General features: G+C 38.6%; 1 protein-coding gene across 1 annotated transcript; it reads left to right on the plus strand.

Moving 5' to 3' along the window:
* Positions 1-11,367: 11,367 nt before the first annotated feature.
* On the plus strand, positions 11,368-15,982 carry LOC142161841 (uncharacterized). The gene is made up of 2 exons (XM_075217592.1): positions 11,368-13,935; positions 14,009-15,982. Exons 1-2 carry the CDS (start codon positions 12,903-12,905, stop codon positions 14,785-14,787), a joined length of 1,812 nt encoding a protein of 603 aa, XP_075073693.1. The 5' UTR covers positions 11,368-12,902; the 3' UTR covers positions 14,788-15,982.
* The last annotated feature ends 7,106 nt before the right edge of the window (positions 15,983-23,088 follow it).

Consider the following 23,088-nt stretch of genomic DNA (forward strand, 5'->3'; position numbering starts at 1 on the left):
AGTGATCCTTCCTTTTGCTGTGGAATCTCCGCAACCATCCACTGTATGTTGAGAGGGTTTGTAACTGGTTTCTCAATGTATGCCTTTGTGGTCTTGAAGTCAATGTCATTACGTTTCCCATAGAAACTAGTGCAAGACAAATACAGAGGGATAATAATTGAAAACTTATCAACCAATGATTCAACAGTATTATGACGGTTTAAAGACACCATGGAATCATAAACATAAAGTTGCATGTCCGCTATGTCGAAAACGAGCAACAACCAATGGAAATTCTCTACAATGTTCACAGGCATGATGACATAGTCAACTACATCCCAGGCAACATTAGCAAGAAGTCTATGCCCAAGGATATATTTTGCAACATCATCATCTGATTTAACAACCGAATACTTAAGTTCTGGTGGAGAACTTTTGAACTTGTCATAGATTCGTTCAATCTTGGTCATGAACAAGCAATCGGTTGTTGTGAACCTAGTATCGTTATTGGGGCCATACTTGCCTCTTTTTCTCAAATAATACATAATAACATCAATGTGCTGCAAAATAAAATAAAGTCTACTATAAGATACAAAGTAACCACAATTATCTACATAACAGCTACAACTTAAACTACAATTTGAACTAATCAAATAATCTAACAGATTGCTACACTTTAGCTACTATACAGAGGAACAAATTCAACAGCTGAAGACAAAATATAGTAACCTATATATCTTGTCTACAATATAACTACAATTACACTGCACAACTGAAGACAAAACTACAATATAACTACAATTACACTACACAGCTGAAGACAAAACACATATTGTGAAGGATTCTGTTCTTTATACTTACCGTGTTATTGATGACTTATCCTGGGTGACCAAGGGCATAAAACCAGTACTTCTTATCCACCTTTTCACAACCAAAGTCTAACCAAGGCTTGATTTGGTTATCCTTTTTGGAAAAGTATTCTTTCCTCCTGTAATAACAAAAAAATATCAAATAAAAAAAATGACAGAATGAATTACATATTTAAAGTTTAAAAATGGTGAAATGAAAGTGTAAAATTAAGCATTCATACCTCTTAGATACTTTGTCACTACGAAGGTATAACCAGTTGGTAAACCTTTCTATCAAATCAGCATCTACATTTTCACCTATAACAGTTGTGAAGGGGTGCTTGAGGTAGAAAAATTTAGGTCCGACAGAGGTGCTGCCTCCAGAACTATACAGAGGTGTGAAAGGTGATCGTGCATGTTTTTCCGGTTGCCTGGTTCTACCCGGATGAATAGGGGTTGCTTCATCTGGTATGGTCTCGCCATACATGACCAATTGTGTTAAGTTGTCTGGCAACTCAAAGTCATCCAATGTCGGACCTTTCTTGTCAATGCCTCAACCTTCAGGAACAACTTCATTCATAGTCACACCGTGAATTGGCGACTGTGGAACGTTATCTTTAATATCTGTTACATATAAAATAACATACTTAACAGCATTATATAATTGTATAAGCAAAAATTTACTACTTCAAAAGTATATTATGATACTATACCTGCTTTTCTACCTCAGCTCCTTCCTGAAATCCTGGTTCTTCCTCAACCATTGCTGGCACACCCCCAGGAGAAACTTCAGCTTCTGAAGATAAATGTAGATGTATGTAGTTATGCACAATATTGTTGATATAAAGTGAATATAATGAGCTTCTGATATTATACCTGCTTGTTGTGCCTCAGCTACTCCTTCAAATTCTGGTTCTTCCTCAACATGTGCTTGGAGATGTTCTGTTGAAACTTCAGCTTGAATGAATAATTTAAAAAATGAGAATTGTAGATATATGTGGGAATTTGTAGTTAAAGTGTGAATTATAAAAATTTTGCATTGTAACCTTATTGTAATGAAAGTATGATAGTATACCTGCTTTTTATGCCCCAACTGCTTCTTGAAAATCAGAATATAAGTCAACATGTGCTTGAACATGTTCCGGAGAAATAGCAGCTGCAAAACATAGTGAAAAGGGGGTTATAATAATTAGATAATGCTGTCTTGAAGTTTGTAGATATGTCTGAAAGAATTCTATAAATACATGTATTGCTTGTGCTTGCATGCACTTGATCACCAATATTGAACTGAAATTGCTGGTTGTTCTCTCCTTGTTGTTGGTCATTATTTTTGGTTGAACTACCAGCAAACTATAATTTTTGGGTATGTTTGAGTATATTTGATTCATATGTCATAATTAGTTTTACTACAAAAATATATGTCAATTCTTACCTTTGACTCGTCCACATCGTACCTCCTGTTTATCACCTTCATAACACTCTTCACAGAAACATCTATGAACTCTCGAAGGCTTGAGAGTTCCTCAAAAACAGCCTTCCTAAATTCAGCTAACTTTCCATCAACCTAAAAATTAAATATATAATTAGTTGGTAATCTTATTCAAAGTGCTACAGTTCCACTACAATTTAACAAAGATTTGTGCAATACCAACATGGCTCAATATAGAATTATACCACAAATTAACTACAATGTATAACATACAATAATTGTTATGGAATGAAGTTAAATTGTAGCAAAAAATGTCTTTATATTATAGTTATTTATATTACTTGCTCAATCCTCTTTTCCAACTTCCTGAGCTTGCTAGTCACAGATTCAGTGTCCTCTTGACAATTTGTATCTTTGGGTTCAAATGTTGGAGAAACAGCAATTGGAACCTGTGATGATTGAGCACCATGTGCATCTTCATACTGAATCTTGTCTGGCAGATTAAGCACTCCAATCTCTTCTCCAGATTCAGTGATGCTTGTGAACTAAATGATGAAAATAACAGTTAAATCAAGTAAATAAAAAATGTAGATTAATTGTAGTTATTATGAAGGTAAATGTAGCATCATACAAAAGTGAAAAAATATACCTTGAGCCACTCAGGCTTGATCATCTTCTCTTCAATTATAGTTAACCAAATCAGGCCCTTTGTAGATGACCATCTTAAAATGCGAGGTATAGATTCAGAACACCTCGTAGCAAGCTCCGTACTGAAGGATGAACAACACTCATATAGCCACACTTACAAGGCTAATGAGCATCCCCGTATCAGATAAGAATGTACATGGGGATTAAGACGATGTCGGACAGATTCAATAACCTTCTTAAAGGATTTGATACCCCATGAGTATGACTCAAAATTACCAGACTCTATCAGAAAGAACATAAACTTGTCTATGAAAGACACATGGTCTTTATCAGAAGGACAAACAAAAAATTCCAACAGATAAAGAATGCACAACCTCACTGCATCCTCATCGTTTGCCCAAGCTTTATTTGTGACTATATTTTTCAAATGCCACTTTTTAACCCTTTGTTTGTTCGAAAAATAGGTAGTCATTAAATGGCTAACATAAGTGGAAGTGTAACCATAGTCTGAAAACTTATTCACACAATTTAGACTAGTAATCAACCCAAATTCTCTCAAGGAAAAATTCAATTTTTCACCCTTCAATAGTACTGAAAAATATGAGTCAGTAGACTGTGACAATTCATACTTCATCAGAAGATGAATTGCTCGGTTTTGCATACTGATTGTGGGGAGACCAAATAAGTAACCAAAACAAGTTTTTTGGAAAATCTTTAAAGCATTTGGAGAGAGTAAAGCTTTTATCTGGCTAGGTATGCTCGGATCACACAAACTGTGGAATCTAAGCACACCATAATTAACATTTTGTGGTGCAAAGTAATGGCCATTCTGTAAAAAATAAAAAATTATTTAACATTAGTAGTTAGCATAAAAAAGAAGCAGTAATCTACATATAACTACATGATAACTACAAAATATAACTAAAAGAAGAACAGCCTACCCACACCTATAACTACAAAATAATACATGACATCTACACATGTAAACATTATCTCAAAACAATAAGGAAGAAAAAGGTAACCACAGCTCTATAACTACAAAAATATAACAGTTAGTTCAAGTAACTCACAAAATGTAGATTAATTGTAGTTAGTATGAAGGTAAATGTAGCAACATATACAACAACAACAACAACAACAACAACAACCCAGTGTAAATCCCACAAGTGGGGTCTGGGGAGGGTAATATGTACGCAGACCTTACCTCTACCCCGAGGGGTAGAGAGGCTGTTTCAGGAGACCCTCCGCTCAAAGAGGCAACAAGAGACACTATATTAGTACTATCAATAGACTCATAATAAAACAACATAAAATACCATAATATCCATAACATAACATAAATACCATAAAAACAAAGTAACAGCAATATACGAGATATAGGAAATACGAGAATATGTAAGGTATTAATACACAGAAGATAAAGCCCATCATCAGTAGTTGATCAATAGCATCCTAAGACAAATTACTAACCGGCTAGTCTCACTCTAGTGCGCTGTAAAAAAGACATCACAATATCCCCTAACCTACAACCTTAATGCTCGATCTCTACAATTCCCTGTTTAGGGCCATGTCCTCAGTAACCCTAAGTCGCGCCATATCCTTCCTGATCACCTCTCCCCAATACTTCTTAGGTCTCCCTCTACCTCTCCTCGTACCCACCACCGCCAGTCGTTCACACCTTCTCACCGGTGCATCAGTGTTCCTCCTCTGAATGTGCCCGAACCATCTGAGTCTTGCTTCCCACATCTTGTCCTCCATGGGGGCCACACCCACCTTCTCTCGAATATCTTCATTTCTAATCTTATCCTTCCTTGTATGCCTGCACATCCACCTCAACATCCTCATCTCTGCAACTTTCATCCTCTGGATGTGTAAGATCTTCACCGGCTAACACTCGGTCCCATACAACATAGCAGGCCTAACCACTGCCCTATAAAATTTACCTTTCAGTAACAATGGCACTTTCTTGTCACACAGGACTCCCGTCGCTAACCTCCATTTCATCAACCCCACCCCTATACGGTGTGTGACATCCTCGTCGATCTCCCCGAACCCCTGAATAAACGACCCCAGGTACTTGAAACTACCCCTCTTAGGGATGACTTGAGAATCAAGCCTCACTTCCACTCCCGCTTCCGTCGGCTCTGCCCCAAATTTGCACTCAAGGTATTCCGTCTTCGTCCTGCTCAACCTGAAACCTTTGGACTCAATGGTATGTCTCCAAACCTCTAACCTCTCGCTGACGCCGCGTCGTGTCTCGTCGATTAGAACTATGTCATCAGCAAATAGCATGCACCATGGCACCTCCCCCTGAATATGATGCGTTATAGCATCCATCACCAGGGCAAATAGGAAAGGGCTGAACGCAGACCCTTGGTGCAACCCCGTAATAACCGGAAAATAATCTGAATCGCCTCCTGCTGTCCTAACCCGAGTCTTAGCTCCATCATACATGTCCTTAATCGCCCTAATGTAGGCAACCGGGACCCCTTTAGCCTCTAAACATCTCCATAAGACCTCCCTAGGAACCCTGTCGTACGCTTTCTCTAGATCGATAAACACCATGTGGAGATCCTTCTTCTTATCCCTGTATTGTTCCACCATCCTCCTAATAAGGTGGATAGCTTCTATGGTAGATTGCCCCGGCATGAACCCGAACTAGTTGTCTGAAATAGACACCGTCCTTCGCACTCTCATTTCTACCACTCTCTCCCAAACTTTCATGGTATGACTTAGTAATTTAATACCCCTATAGTTGTTACAGATCTGGATATCGCCTTTGTTCTTATACAACGGGACCATTGTACTCTATCTCCACTCTTCGGGCATCCTATTAGTCTTGGATATAACATTAAGCAACTTAGTAAGCCATTCCAAGCCTGCTCTACCCATACACCTCCAAAGCTCAACCGGAATTTCATCTGGTCCAGTAGCTCTGCCCCTTCTCATCTTACGCATTGCCTCCATGACCTCATCGACCTCAATGTCCCGACAATCACTTAGTTCATGGGGGCTGTCGGCGTTCCTCAATTCACCTAGTACAATATCCTGATCCCCTTCCTCATTTAGAAGTTTATGAAAGTAGGTCTGCCATCTCCTCTTTATCTGGTCATCCCCCAACAAAACTTTGTCGTCCTCATCTTTTATGCACCTCACTTGGTCCAAATCCCGAGCCGTCCTCTCTCTCACCTTAGCGAGTCGGAGTAACTTCTTCTCCCCGCCTTTGTTCCCTAGTTCCTCATACAAACGAGCAAAAGCTTTTGTCTTTGCCTCCATCACTGCCATCTTTGCCTCCTTCCTAGCTACCTTATATCTCGCAATGTTCGCTCTCTTCTCCTCCTCTCCAGTGCTCCCCACTAACCGCAGGTAAGCCACCTTCTTCGCTTCCACTTTACCTTGTACAACTGAATTCCACCACCAGTCTCCTTTGTGGCCACCGGTGCGGCCTGAAGATACCCCTAACACCTCTCTCGCCGCCTTTCTTATATAGTCCGCCGTCGTCGACCACATAGTGTTTGCGTCCCCACTACTTCTCCAAGCTCCCATTGCCGACAACCTTCTTTCCAACTCCTGGGCTTTAACCTTAGTCAAGGCGCCCCACCTAATCCTCGGGCGGCCTCGTACTGACCTCTATTTCCTTCTTATCATAATACTAATGTCCATCACCAAGAGCCTATGTTGCGTTGCAAGGGTCTCACCTGGGATAACTTTGCAATCCTCGCACAACCTTCTGTCGCATCTCCTGAGGAGGAGATAGTCAATTTGAGTCTTCGCCACCGAACTTTGGTAAGTAACCAAATGCTCCTCTCGCTTCGGAAAACTCGAGTTTGCAATCACTAGATCGAATGCCTTGGCAAAATCCAGCAGTGAGATGCCCCCTCCATTCCGTTCCCCGAAACCAAAGCCGCCATGCACCTCAGTATAACCACCTGCAGACGACCCAATATGGCCATTGAAATCCCCTCCTATGAATAACCTCTCGGAAGGCGGAATACTACGAACAATGTCATCCAACCCTTCCCAAAAACGCCTTTTAATCTCCTCATCACAACCTACTTGCGGTGCGTACGCACTAACGACGTTTAAAGTACACTCACCCACCACCAATTTAATAGTCATTAGTCTATCATTCACACGCCTGACCTCTACCACCGACTCCCTAAGATGGCTATCTACTAGGATACCCACTCTATTCTTACCCCTCACGACTCCAGAGTACCACAACTTATACCCATCCGCATTTCTCGCCCTCGATCCGACCCACCTAGTCTCCTGGACACACGCTATATTAATCTTCCTCTTCTGAAGGATCTTCGCCAACTCTATAGACTTACTCGTTAGCGAACCTATGTTCCATGACCCGATTCTCAACCTATAGGCTCCCTTGCCCCCTCTACCTCCCCTGCCTCCCGACCCACCCCCTGACCTCGGGCCCACTCTTTGCCCCACACTCTGCCCCACCTGAGGACATGTCTTTAATCCATTATCCCAGACTGCCGCCACTACACCTACGACAGATCTACAAAAGACACACTAGTGCACAACGGACAACGAATCAAACTAGAAGGAAACAAGTGACTACCTGTACACCTATTGAATGATTTAACTATTGTGAACTAAAGTAACATCAATTTAGCTAACACCAAAAGGAAAACAGTAGAACGGGAGGTACCAATTCCTAAGAACCAAACCTGTGTTGATTTGCAGCCCTCGATATACTTGCAAGCTCACGCACCGCTTCCCACCGCCCTTTGCTGACGCTCGTCCAGGTTGCTCTCCTTTGCTAGTGCTCGTGCGCCCAACTTGTCTCCAACCACTTTGAGAATTTCCCTGAAAACACAGAAAATACCACGACCTAAATACCAAAAAGGGCTATCACCGCTACCACTGGTGTAACACCGAAAGTAACTAGCAGCCGAAATTAACTAAAGAAAAACAACAAGCAAGCTTCTGAAATAGGCGAGGAGATCCGGCAACATAACAACAAACAAACCGGTGACCAAACGAGTGCAACTCGATAGCAATGGACAGCGATTCAATCCGCCAAATTCCAGAAATTCTTAAGTAAAATCAGAAATTAAATTCGCAAAGAAACAAAATCGACAATCTTCCCTTATTTCTGGTTTTTCTTGTTTATTCTTTCAGCCCTTTCTAAAATTTCAAATCTGGATTTTTATTCCAGATCTGTCAGGTTCTAGTGAGGGGATGAGAGGAAGAAACTTTTATTCAATACAAAAATCCGAAAACCCTTAATATCAATTTCCTTTTGACTTCTGAGGCACCAGAAATTTAACAAGAAAGTGATAGAAAAATCAAGATCCAGAAAACGGCATAAATTCAAATAAATGGGAAGATAAGCGTTAAGAATAAAATAAAACTACGTTTCTGCCTTCTGGAGCAATTTTGGACTTACAATGAATCAATCAAGATTTATCGACGTATTTTACAGATTCGTTGCCGTGGATTCTGCAGTAAGATTCTGCAGATCTTGAAACGGTTGTTGGGAATCAAACGAGAGAGAAAGTCTTTCTCCGATTTAAGGAGAGGCGAAGTCAAAAAGGAAGAGGAAGAAGAACTCAGTGGAGAGCTAAAAAACCTAGCTTCAATACAAAGCAAATTTCGTATCCACAGTACATAAAAGTCAAAAACCCAGGAGATTAAAAGGAATTGAAATACGAAATATTACCCAATTCTTGAAGTAATCCAATAGATCCACAAACACAGCAAAAAGAATTGTAATACGAATTAATAATATACTTCATAAAATAAACAAAAAGAGAGAGAGAGATAAGAACAAAAGAGGTTTTAGAAATTAACCACGTAAGAGATTAAGATCGCTACAAGAGAGAGGAGAGATGATTTGTAAAAATTAACCTCGCCGGAAAAAATCACGCTTGACGCTGGATTTGCTGCCGGAAAATTGAAACGTGAAGTCGAAATGTAGCAACATATAAAAGTGAAAAATATACCTTATCTACAATTTATCCAGCAGACTACAAAACAACTACAAAATGACTACATTTATGCACTGTCTAAAAATCACAATTACAATTAACCTACAAAATTGAGACAAACAATCTACAAAATTTGTACAATTCCACATTTTACCAAAAAACACTTGAACAACAGATTTTTACAACCAAAATCACACTAAAAAACTGTAAAGAAAAATAATTAGTGTTTACCTTTACCAAAATCTTTTTGTGAACTAATTTTGGTATTTTTTTGGAGGGTTTCTTCTTTTTCGGTTTTGATGAAGAAGGAGAGACCTTGGGTGTTTTCACAGATGGAATTTTAGGGGAATGTTCAACAAAATCATCATCTAAACACAACTCTTTGCCCTTTCGTTTGAGTTGTTTCTCGACTAGTTTATCACCTCCACCAGCATCAACATCGTACAAATGCTTGGTTCTCATCTCCGCACGGATTTGTCCAGGAGATGAAATACTAGTAGTAGGTTCACTTGCATGTGTCGATTTTGCGTTTTTGGATGGTGATTTTGGTGTTAAAACACCCAAATCAAAGGATGAGAATCAGCTAATGTAGCTTTTGAAGCTTTTTTTTTTGGAGTGCTGATTTTTTTCATGATTTGGGACTTGAAAAAACAGATGCAACTTCAAAATAGGATTTTGTGAAATTAACTGGAAAAGAAAATTGTAGAATCGTGGGTAACTGATGGTAAACGTGGGTGAAAGACGAGTATACGAAAATGGGGGAATTAACTGAAGGTAAAACGTGGGGGGGGGGGGGGGTGGAGGAGAGAGAGGCGGGTAAACGAAAATGGGAGAATATACGCTCCTAAATTAACGCTTAATATAAATGAAGCATTAATTATACCCTTAATTTGAATTGTGGTATATAAATGATAATTTGGTATGCTGAAATGTAATTAACACAATTTAAACATTGAGGGTAATAAGATTTCATATATGTATAGGAAGGTAAAAATTCCATAATATAAATGTCGAAAAAAGCCTACATGTCCAACTTCTAAAGATTTTTTCAATGAACTACTAATAAATATTGACTTGTAATATTGCTGCTAGGGATTGTATCTCAAATAGTAGGATACAAATTCCTAACTTATTATGTTCGGGTCCGGGCTCAGCACGGGCCATACCCTACTAGTATTTTAGAAGCGAGAGTTTAGGGGACGAACATCAACTTATGGGTATAAGGGTACGAACTTATAGTTTACTTTACTTTTATAGTAAAATGAGAGTTGGGGTGTACGAAGAGGGGTATTATGGTAATTCTAAAGTTTTCTAAGGGTAATTCTATAATTCAGTCTTACTCCTCATGCTTTTCCATTAGACGCGTGTACTATATTTTAGCAGACACATGACTCCTCTAATACAAATTTCACATCTAACTTTCTGATTTTACATCCTACTCTGCTCAAGTTCAAAGAACTAGATTCTTCTGTCTTTTTCGTTAGTTTCAGAACTTCTTTCACCTCTTTTCTCTATTTTTTACTCTTTCAAAGTACGACTTTTTTCTGTTGACGGGTCTATGATGGTGATTTACTATATGAGAGCCCTGAGAATACTTAAAATCGGGTTCTCTAATGGAAATGGAGTATTGATGTATACGTATCTGGCGGTGTGAGTATAGTGTATGCATTTTGGGGGGGGGGGGGGGGGGTCTTCCCTCTTGCAAGAGATTGTTAATTTCTCTATTTATATCTGGTGTAGCCTCTTTGTTTCTAGCGTTATTTATGCAATCATTTTTCTATCTATTGTACTTTCTTTATATCACAATTTGTGTGTATAGGTTAGTTTTATTCTTTTTCAATAACGTTTTGCTAGAATTTTCACATGCATGTTGTTATTGTGCCTGATTTGCCCATACGTTGTGTCTTTTTGATTAATTTTGTCCTTGTTACCAGGAATTTGAGGTGGACCATGCACCTAAGCTGTTTGATTATATGTCTTCAAGGTAATTTTGACTTCTTACTATGGCCAGTGTCAATTGCGCATTTCCGCCCATTGCTGCACTTGAGAAAAAAAGTTTGCTTCTTTTTTATTTTTTATATGTTTTAGATTTATGTTTTCTCCTCTTCCTTTTTTAATATAAAGGTATTCAATAATGTAAAAGCTAGATAATGTAATTTGCAGAAATGAATATATACTTTAACCATTCTAAAAGTCTAACCAACTACCTAAACAAGTTGGCAATTCCTTTTAACATAAAAAGTATATTACTGACAATAGGATAGGATATATCTCTGATTGTCCGATGTTCAGCCTTCAAAGACAAAAGATATTCAAAGTGAAGTGACCAACCGCTAATAGAATACTACATATATGTTTGCTAGGCATTTCTTTTAAATAACGTATCATAAAAATGTGAAATGAAGTTTGCTAGGCATTTCTTTTAAATAACGTGTCATAAAAATGTGAAATGAAGTTGTTTCTGATGCAATGTTTCTATGTTGAGTTTGGGTCATTTTTTCCCTCACTCTTTCGACAGAGAGAGCTTCTTACTGATCTCACTGAATAGATAGGACCAAGAAATGCATTATAAAGACTTGAACTACAATTGTTCTTTGGCATTTCGCACAATGATGGACTTTATTGTTGACGTCGAGTCTCTTGGTAAACAGATACTAATTACATTTCTAGAGAGAAGTAAGGATGAGTTTACCAATAAATATAGAGGAGGGTAAGTTGCTACAGTTGTTTCTAGCAGCTTGAAGAGGAAATTTGGATAATGTACATTTCTTTTGTTATTCTCTACTTCCTCCTCTATGCTTGAGGCTATTGAGAGTGATAACCGCCTTCACCATAACAATAACATACAACAATAAACTTAAGGAGCAAATGCCATATTGTGTAAATAATCAAGAGGAAGTTCGTAAGCTTGCTAGGTGAAGGCTCAGGTTTCAAAAGTTAAAGGTGCGATAATGGAAAACATTGAGAAAGTAGACTATAATAACCTCCTTTTTTTATTGTACTCTTTCAAAAGATTAGATTTCTTCATTTGACACCGGAAAGACACCAAGAAGTTGTGTGTGGCTGGTTAATGTGAATTATAGCCTTGCGCATTGTTTAACCAAAAATATGATTCTTTGGTCAAAGCTAAAGACAAATAGAAATTCGGGCTACTGATAATCAGGAGACGAAAAAGAAATAATAGACTTTTTGAGAATGACAAATAAGCAGTAGATAAGTTTGTATTTTAATATAATGTTGATGGTATTCTCTGTCTTTACAAATGACCTGACCTCCTCCTTTTATAGTTGATCCTAAATAAAGGAGTAATATCTTAGCCTTAATAAAACAATTATGAGCAATAAATGACATTAAATAAGACGTTACACAATCATTCCTATTTAATACCAATTCTCTAACGTATTGGATATTTAATATTGAATTTGGACTCCTTTTTGTCATCATATCCATGTCTTCAATGCCTTCTGATCTCTTGGCTTTAAATGACCTAAATAGGTACGAAGCTTGTATTATTCGAATTGCCCCTCGTGCCTATTTAGCTTTCCTTTCCCCGTATCTGTTGTCACTCGTGCCTCTTAACTGATCATCATGTTTTGACCATTTGACCAGTCCTCGTGTCATGCCACGTCACCTTCAATGTAAATTCAGTTTTTCCCAATACAGATAGTCCCCCCACTTTCCATTTATTTATCAATTAAATATCTGGGAAGTGGATCTTCATAAAAAGGGAATTTTTGCTGTAATTAATACTATGACAATACTGATGCTTCAATTGTCCCTTCTAATTAATGCTTTACATACGTGTCACCTTTTGATTGGTTCTGCAATTCTGCGCCCTTTTTTCAAGGCTTCTTCATTCCCACTATTCACGAAGTGTTAGTTGCCTTTATTATAGACTTTCCATCATTACATTTCTAATTTTGACGATTGTCATTATAAACATATTTAACCCTCTTTCTTTTGTTTTCTTCTTCGTAGATCTTCAACAAACAATTTATTATTCACTTTTGCTTTTTCTCCCCTTTAGTTCATCCTTCTTCAACAATGTCATCTCCAAACCCTAACCCTAGAAAAGTTCCAATTCTAGATCACTTCCCCAATGCCCCCGTAAGACATAGGAGAGGCAGAGGAGGTAGGCTTCGGAGCTTGAGCCTAGGATCCACTCATGGTGGTTCATCTGGTTCTGCTTCTTCTTCTTCTTCTGGTATTAGGAGTTCTATCCCAAAGGCCCCCTCTTCTAAAGGTAAAGAACTTTCTGAACCTACTCAGGAGCCTTTAGTTGAAGAAATCGTACCCAATGATTTATCTTTTGGGAATGATAGAAGATCTCTCCAAGAACAAGTTAAAAATTTAGAAAAAGCTGATACCTATCCTTCTTTAATAACTGAACTTGTGATTCCCACTATTAGGAAAGATTGTAATTGGAGAGACAATCTTCGTATGATGATTCCTGCCCCAAATCAGAGAATTTCTTCTTTCAGAATTGGATTCTCTTTCGTTTATACTTATCCCTTTACTTTGGGATTCAATCCTGTCATTGACCCAGTTATTCTTGAATTTTGTCGCTTTTTCAAAATTTGCTTAGCTCAAGTAGGGCCTCTTGTTTGGAGAGCTGTGGCTTGCTTAAGGTATTTGTCTACCAAAGCCAATGTTAATTTTACATTTTCCCATCTTATTCACCTATACCACCCCAAATTATTCCGCCATGGAGTTTTTACCTTAACTGCAAGAAGCAAGAAGGTTTTAGTAAACCCCGAAGATGACAAGGATCGAGGGTGGTATTGTCGTTACGTTGCTGTACGTACGGTGGATTTGTTGGGTGAAACAAACATTCCCTTCCCTGAGAAGTGGAATTTTGCATGTAAGTTTTTCTTTTTCCTACCGCACCTAGTTTTTAAGAATTTTGGTTTCTTTTCTAATCTCGTCTCTTTTTGGCTTTTTGTAGCAACCATGGGAGATGTGGAACACGTTCCTAACTTCCGTGGTTGGGTAGGTTCAATTTTGAAGATTGCGCCTATGGAGGCGAGAACTTGGAAATCAATTTCTCTTTTGAATGGTTGGAAAGTGAAGACCCATGGTACGTATCTCCTTATGCTTTGTCGTATATTGAATTCTTTCTTATTTCAATTCCTTATCCCTCTTTTTATCAGGATTTGGTATCAGGGGTATGACAGCTGAGGTAACCGTTGCCATTCGAGTGTCTTCAACCGCTTCACTTGATTTGGAAAAGACTCGGGCCACGCTACCAAAAAGAAAAGTTGTAGAAGAAAGTTCTGAGAATGAGGAAGAAGAGAATACCTCTTTGATAGCTAGGCCAAGAGCCAGGAGACGCATCATTGATGGAGATGAAGTTGAAGATACTCCTGCTCGATCCTCTATCTCCGAGCCTGTTCAAATCCTTTCTGATGAGGATACCACTCCAAGAGGCTCTAATGAATCAATTCGATGTCTCTTTGTTAGTGGTTTTGAGAGTGGAGAGTTTGGACCAGTTCTTGATGAAACTCCCCTTTCATCTTCTATTCCCATTTCTTCTATTCCTTCTATTCCTTTGACAACCACGAGTATTTCTTTGCCTTTTTTATCGACTCCTGTTTCTTTACCTGTTTTGGTTCCCATATCTACTCCTACCATCCCTGCTTTGACTCCCATAGCTCCCATTGTTTTTACCTCTTTTACTACTCCTCCTTACATTGTTCCCCCTCCCTCTGTTCAGCATACAGAAGCGGGTTCTTGCTGCAGAGGCATGACTATGAGAAGTGTTACTCTTGAAGTTCCTGCCAATCATAGCCTTTTGAGAAAGACTGGTGGAGCTGATGTTTGGCTCGAGCCTTTAATCGGAGATATTGAGAAGAAGAAGATGGAGAGCCACAGTTGCTTGACTCTGATGAATGACATAGTTCATTCTACCTTGAAGGTACTTCTCTTTTAACTTACAAGTTTTTTTTATATCTCTCTATATTCTCACATTTGATGCCTTTCCCTTGTAGGCTAATCTTATTGGTACTGAGTTAATGGGAAGAATCTCCACTCTAGAGAAGAAGGATCGAGAGTCTGCGAAGGCTATCTCTGAGGCTAGGAGAATAGCCAAGGATACCCAGCTTGAGGCAGCAAATTGGAAGGAGCAGTTTGAGAATGCTTAGGGGACCATAGAGGAGTTGCAAGAAAGTAGAAATTTCCTGGAGCAGCAAAAGCGTGGTTTGACTTCTGAGCTAGCAATTGCCAAGGCTTCTTCAAGCCAACTTGAAAAAGATAAGGAGCTTTTGGAGTACTCATTTTCAAAACAACTATCAAAGGCTAGTGAAGAAATTAGAGAGCTTAAGGCACTTGTGGAGAAGAAAGAAGAATATGCAGGGGAGTTGGTGCAAAGCTTGACTCAAGCTCAGGCTGACTTAAGGATCTCCTCTGACGAAATACGTGCTTTGAAGAGTTCTCATGCCTCCCTTGAAGCTTCCCTTGACTCCCACTTAGCTGAACACCAGATATCGAAGAACGATCTTGCTATGTGAGAGAGGGAATATGGACTTCTTGAGGAGAACTTCAACATAGAGGTAAGTTGAGCTTTTCTAAAATCTCGTCGTGATGCTTTGATGGAGGCTACTCAAGAAAACTTTGATTTGCAATCTGAATTAGCCAAAGTCTTAGACACTATTGAAAAAAGCCAACAACCAGTTGATACTCCTTCTCCTGCACTTGGAACTCCTGGGGCAGAAGAACTTTTAAATGAAGAAGTAGCTACAGCGGCAATTGGAGTTGCAATTCCGGCTCTCGAGGGTGAAACTTCTATGACACAGTCCATGGAAGCTGAAGTTCCCATGACTCTTGCTTCCCTCGGTGATTTTAACACTCCAGGCCCAGTTGAAACCGCTCCTATTGCTGCTCCCTCAGAAGTTGTTACCGTACCTGTGACTGCCCCGAAAACGAGATTGCAACTTCTGATGTTCCAACCCCTTCAGTGACTAGTTGAATGTATTTCAAACTTTACTGTTTTTTTTAATTAACTGGTGGTGTTATCCCTTGGTAACTTTAAGGGATCTTTTGATGAAGTCCCCAGTTATCGTAATGGGGCATTTGTAAAAAACAAATATTTTGCTGACTAAGTTTGTACTTAGTCTTTTATATTAAGAAGTTTTATCGGTACTTTTGTATATTCTATTCTTGCCTATTTATCTAGGACTTATAGAATAACTTAGCATTTTTAACCTTTGAAAATGCTTTATGATTCTTCTCATGGATTATCAACATGAGGCTTATAAAAGAGGGCACTTTTATTTTATCGACACTTAATGAAGAAGACGTCTCAACTTCATAATGGTGTTATAATACGATGAAAGAAATAGGAATACACATGTTTTGTATGAAACAATTTTGACAAGTTTTTATTCATGAACTTTAACAAGTCTTTTTGACTATTACATGTATTAAAATACGTCTATAACTTTCTCGTAACTGTTTTTCTTGCAACAGATTTTTACATAATATAAAATAAACAAGGTTTTTCTTCATAACCTGTTTCAGTACATAATCATGACCCTATCTTTATATATTAGGAAGGGTTTGAGAGGTGACTTTGTTTATGAGTTTGAGAGATGACTCTGTTGTTCTCATGGGAAAAACACTATGATGAATGTCATGTGTTTGTTGAACACGATGATGAATGCTGAAGACTTCGTAACTTTTTCTCAACACTCGTCTCTTTGTGGCCGACTTTTGTTCGATATTCGTATCTGTTTTTCTACACATATCTGTGTATAATATGTAGTCCCCCAAGTGTTGGAGCGGTGAAGTATGAAGCCCCGAGCACTTGTTTATTTCTTTCAATTTGGTCCTTTTCCTGAAACAGAAAAATATACGGGACTCGAAGGTGCGATTATAGATGAAGACTGCCTAACTCGTATGTATTTCCATCAGATTAATTGTAACCCTGGGCTAGGAATTTTAGAATACTCCATTTTGCCTTGCAGGTCGTGACTCATCATTTGGCACGAGTTAGGGTTTTTGCCTAACATCTAAAATCGTTAGTAAAACTTTAATAATTCAAAAGAAAATTTTTAACATGGGGATGCCTGACCGTGGGTACTTTCTCAGAAGTAATATCTCTTTAAATGGACGGCATTCCAATGTGAGGGTAAAACATTGCCGTCCATTGTCTCCAACTCGTATGCTCCTTTTCCCGCAATGTCACGAACTCTGTATGATCCTTCCCACGTTGGACTTAGCTTTCCTGAATTAGTAGCCTTTGCAGATTGGAACACCTTTTTAAGCACGAAGTCCCCAATTTTGAAAAATCTGAGGCGTGCTTTCCTATTATAATATCGTTCAATTACTTGCTTTTGTGCTGCCATTCTTACCAATGCAGCTTCTCTTCTTCCTTCAAGCAAATCAAGGTTGACCCGCAGTTCTTCACCATTAGATTCCTCCGTTGCCTGAACGTACCATGTGCTCGGTTCACCTATTTCAACTGGAATTAAGGCTTTCGCACCATAAACCATTGAAAATGGTGTTTCTCCAGTGCTCGTTTTTGTCATTGTACGATAAGCCCATAGTACTCCAGGTAATATCTCAGGCCAATTACCTTTTGAATCCTGTAACCTCTTTTTCAAGTTATTGATAATGACTTTGTTTGTGGATTCCGCTTGTCCATTACCCACTGGATGGTATGGCGTAGATGTTATCCTTTTAATCTGCCAACTTTGAAGAAATTTTGTGATTTGAGCTCCTATGAATTGTGTTCCATTGTCACACACGATCTCCTTTGGTGCTCTAAAGCGGCATATTATATTTCGCCATATGAAGTCTTTAACTTCCTTCTCTCGTACCTGTTTAAATGCTCCTACTTCTACCCATTTAGTGAAATAATCTGTGAGTACAAGTAGAAACTTTACCTGACCCTTTGCTTGTGGTAGTGGACCTACGATATCCATTCCCCATTTCATAAAGGGCCATGGGGTTATAACAGGGTATAGTAACTCAGCTGGTCTATGCATATTATTGCCGTATCTTTGACATTTATCACATTTGGACACGAAACTGTTTGCCTCTTCTTCCATCTTAGGCCAATAATATCCTGCTCGAATCAATGTTCTTAACAGTGACCTTCCCCCTGCGTGATTTCCACAATGTCCTTCGTGCACTTCCCTCATCACATATTTTGTTTGAGAGGGTCCGAGACACCTTGCTAGTGGTCCACCGAACATCTTTCGATAAAGATTTCCTTGATATAAACAATATCGAGCAGCTTTTTTGCGAAGCGCGTGAGCCTTTCCTTTGTCATTAGGCACGGTTCCGTGCTGTAAAAAAACAATAATTTCGTTTCTTCAATCCCATGTTAAATGATTAAAATTTACCTTATTCTTGTCAGGTTCAAGAACGGAATGAAATAAATGTATGACTGAAGCATTTGCGTCATTTGCTACGTCAGCTGCAGATGCGAGATTAGCTAAAACATCTGCCTCCACATTCTCATCTCTTGGGATCTGCATTACCTTCCAAGTTTGGAATTGCTTTATTAGTTCCCGTACCTTTTCGAGATATTCTTGCATTCGAGTTTCCCTGGCTGTATAAGTCCCCATCATTTGATTGACCACGAGTTGAGAATCACTCTTGATTATAATTTGTGTTATGCCGAGTTCTCTTGCCAATTCTAAACCTGCAATTACAGCCTCGTACTCTGCTTCATTGTTAGTTATAGAATGACATTTTATAGCTTGCCTAATAGTTTCACCCGTAGGTGGTATGAGAACTATACCCAGACCTGCTCCTTTTACATTAGATGAACCATTAGTGAATAAAACCCAAGTCCCCGGGTTTGCACCATTAAAAACTTGTAATTCTTTTTCTGCTTCTAAATGCATCCCCTGACTAAAATCAGCCACGAAATCAACTAGTACTTGAGATTTTATAGCGGTCCTAGGTTGATAAATGATTTCGTATTCACTTAGTTCTATAGCCCATTTTGCTAATCTTCCTGACAGTTCGTGTTTATGCAAAATATTTCGAAGCGGAAAAGCAGTAACTACAACAATGGGATGACATTGAAAATAAGGTCTTAATTTTCTAGATGCCATGATCAAAGCTAATGCTAACTTTTCTAGCTGTGGGTATCGTGTTTCAGCATCTAGTAAGGACTTACTTACATAATAAATAGAAGATTGTTTACCTCAGTCCTCACGGACTAAAGCAGCACTTACCGCAACTTCAGACACAACCAAATAGATGAGAAGATTTTCTCCCACCTTTGGTTTTGCCAATAACGGTGGTTTTGACAAATAAGCTTTCAAATTTCTAAGGGCTTGTTGACAATCTTCATTCCATTCAAAACAATCTTGCTTTTTGAGTGCAGAGAAAAACTTAAAACATTTTTCTGAAGATTTGGAAATAAATCTCCCCAAAGCTGCAATTCTTCCCGTTAATCTTTGAACTTCCTTTTTATTAGTAAGGATATCAGGGATTTCTTCTATTGCTTTGATCTGAGAAGGATTTACCTCAATACCACGGTTAGAAACAAGAAAACCCAAAAACTTACCTGATGAAACTCCAAATGCACATTTTTCTGGGTTGAGTTTCATATTAAATTTTCGCAAAATTTCAAATGTTACAGATAGATGAGAAATATGATCATGAGACTGCTGGGTTTTGACGAGCATATCGTCTATATATACCTCTATTGTCCTTCCTAAATGTTCCTGGAACATTTTGTGACCAACCTTTGATAGGTTGCCCCAGCATTTTTGAGACCAAAGAGCATTACTTTATAACAGTAAGTCCCCCTGTTTGTGATGAAAGAAGTTTTTTCTTCATCACTAGGGTCCATTTTAATTTGGTTGTACCGTGAATATGCATCTAAAAAACTTAAAAGTTCATGTCCTGCAGTTGCATCAATTAATTGATCTATATATGGTAAAGGAAAAGAATCTTTTGGACAAGCTTTATTAAGATCTGTATAATCTACGCAGACTCGCCACTTACCATTTTTCTTAGGTACAACAACTGTGTTGGCTAACCAATTAGGGTACTTTACCTCGCGGAACCCAATTTTTAATAGCTTTTGGACCTCATCTTGAATCACCTGGTTTTTGAAAGCCCCTTGCTTTGTTTTCTTTTGCTTTATTGGTGTAAAGGATGAGCCTTCGTTTAACTTGTGAGTCATCACATCCGGTGGTATTCCTGTCATGTCAGCATGGGACCAAGCAAAACAGTTCACGTTAGATTTTAGAAATTCAATTAACATACCTCGCATGTTTGAGTTTAAATTAGCTCCAACATAAACTTTCCGTTCAGGCCAATGCTCAAATAATATCACAGCCTCGAGTTCTTCGATGGTTGTTTTGATATTTTCATTCTCCTCAGGTTCTTGAATTGTATCATGTCTCAAGTCTAAATCTGTTTTCTCTTGCTCAGTTGAGGTTTGATTGCTGGCACCTTCAACTGTTTCCTGTAATTGCTATTTTTCTTTGTTTACAGTGCTCGTATTTGTTACAGCGTTGATACTCCTGGCTGTTTGCTGATCCCCTCGAATTTGACAAATCCCCCATGGTGATGGAAATTTAACAACCTGATGTAGAGTTGATGGAACAACATCCATATCATGGATCCAAGGCCTCCCCATGATCATATTGTAAGCCATTTCCATATCAACTACCTGAAATTTAGTTTCTTTAACAATACCTGCAACAAAAGTTGTTAGAATTACCTCTCCTTTTGTTACCACACTTGAATTGTCGAAGCCTGATAAGGTATGCGCCTTGGGTATCATTTTGTCTTCAGCTTGCATTTCACGTAATACCCTTAGTAGTATAATATTTACGGAACTCCCTGGATTAATCAAAACTCGTTTTACATTAGTATCATGTACAAGTAAAGATATTACCAGTGCGTCATTATGTGGAGTTATCATTCCTTGGGTAGCTGCATCATCGAATGAAATACTTTCATTTTCTAAAACCTGCCGTACCCGTTTCCCGTATGTAATTGTTACTTTAGAAACCTTGTTGGAAGCTGTGTAGGTTATGCCGTGAATATCTTCTCCCCCACTTATCACATTCACTGTTCTCTTGGGTGAAGGAGGCTTTGGTGGCTCTTGCCTATTTTTCATATAGGCTTGTTTACCTTTTTCACTAAATAACTCAGTGAGGTACCCTTGCTTCAATAGATGATCCACTTCACTCTGCAAGAATCTACATTCTGAAAGTTTTGTGCCCGTGATCATTGTGGAATTCGCACCAATGATCTAGATTGCGTCTATTTGGATTTGACCGCATCTCTTTTGGCCATCGTACCTTATCTACCATGCTTCTCAAAACAGCCACGAGCTCGGAGGTAGTGACGTTAAAGTTATATCCGCCGAACCTTGCCTTTAAACTTCTATCATCATCTCGTGACTCTTGTCTGTTCCGATCATTTCTGAATCTTGATGAAGAACCAGAGTCCCTGTTCCTCGATTTTTGATCATATTGCTGGCTATCTTGTTTTGACAGTGAGTCTTTTCCTGCAGGTCCCATATATGGATCGTACCTGTTTTTACTTGATCTTTTTTCGGTTTCTGATTTTCTGGAACCGCCCCTTTCTTCATGATGAAACTTAGGTACGGTATCTTCTTCAATTTGCAGCTTCGTACTGTACCTGTTGTAAACATCATTCCACGTGGTTGCAGGGAATTCTCGAAGGCTTTCTTTGAGTCTTCTCGTGGCTTCAGAACTTTTGTCATTTAAATTACTTGCAAAAGCTATTGCAGCCCAGTTGTCAGGTACACGGGGTAGAGTCATTCTTTCACGCTGGAATCTATCAACAAAGTCTCTGAGCAATTCTGAATCCCCTTGTTTGATTTTGAAAATATCTTCCATTCTCTTCTCAACCTTTTGAGCTTCCGAATGTGCTTTAATAAAAGAATCTGCAAGCTCAGCAAAAGAATTTATAGAATTTTCAGATAAAAGAGAATACCAGGTTAATGCACCCTTGGTGAGTGTTTCTCCAAATTTCTTGACCAGTACTAATTCAATTTCTTGTTTGGTCAAGTCGTTGCCTTTCACACCTGTTGTAAATGCAGTCACGTGGTCACGTGGGTCTGTAGTACCATCATATTTTGGGATATCAGGCATTTTGAACTTTTTCGGAATTGGAAGGGGAGCAGCACTTGGCTTCCATGGTTGTTGTGAGTATTTGTCCATGTCTACTCCTTTTATTACAGGCGGAACTCCAGGGATTTGCTCAATACGCTCATTTTGTTCCTTAATCAGTTTCTGCAAGGTTAGTACTAAATTTTGCAAATAGGAATTATCTGAATTACCTGGTCCCCCTTCCTGTGGTTCACTGGTGGTTCCTCCATTTCCAGAATTAACAAGACCAGAACGAGGATTCTCCAATGTATTATTATTAGGAGTTGGTGTGGGTGGTGCAGCAGGCAATCGACTAACTAGAGTGTGAAGAGCTTTGCCGACCTGTGCATCAATTAGCTTTTGTAAAGCTTCATTTGTACCTCCTTCAAAGTGTTCAAATTGTTCTTGTTGATCAGCACGGGATTCCGGAGCAAGAGTGCCTTCACGAGATTGACGTGGTGAATCTGGAGGGGAGGGAACCACGTCAATGTTCGGTTGGTCAACGTGGTGATGGATTTGATTTTTATGGTTTCCTAATGTGTTATCACTGTTATTGTTGTTGTTGTTTGACATGTTGATAAAGACGAATAAAACGTAGCTTCAAAGAAAAGATTATCAGTTTCCCGGTAACGGAACCAATTTGTTTAACCAAAAATATGATTCTTTGGTCAAAGCTAAAGACAAATAGAAATTCGGGCTACTGATAATCAGTAGACGAAAAAGAAATAATAGACTTTTTGAGAATGACAAATAAGCAGTAGATAAGTTTGTATTTTAATGTAATGTTGATGGTATCCTCTGTCTTTACAAATGATCTAACCTCCTCCTTTTATAGTTGATCCTAAATAAAGGAGTAATATCTTAGCCTTAATGAGACAATTATGAGCAATAAATGACATTAAATAAGACGTTACACAATCATTCTTATTTAATACCAATTCTCTAATGTATTGGGTATTTAATATTGAATTTGGACTCCTTTTTGTCATCATATCCATGTCTTCAATGCCTTCTGATCTCTTGGCTTTAAATGACCTAAATAGGTACGAAACTTGTATTATTCGAATTGCCCCTCGTGCCTATTTAGCTTTCCTTTCCCCGTATCTGTTGTCACTCGTGCCTCTTAACTGATCATCATG

The sequence above is a fragment of the Nicotiana tabacum genome, chromosome 1 (genome assembly GCF_000715075.1).
Source record: "Nicotiana tabacum cultivar K326 chromosome 1, ASM71507v2, whole genome shotgun sequence".
Lineage (NCBI taxonomy): Eukaryota > Viridiplantae > Streptophyta > Magnoliopsida > Solanales > Solanaceae > Nicotiana > Nicotiana tabacum.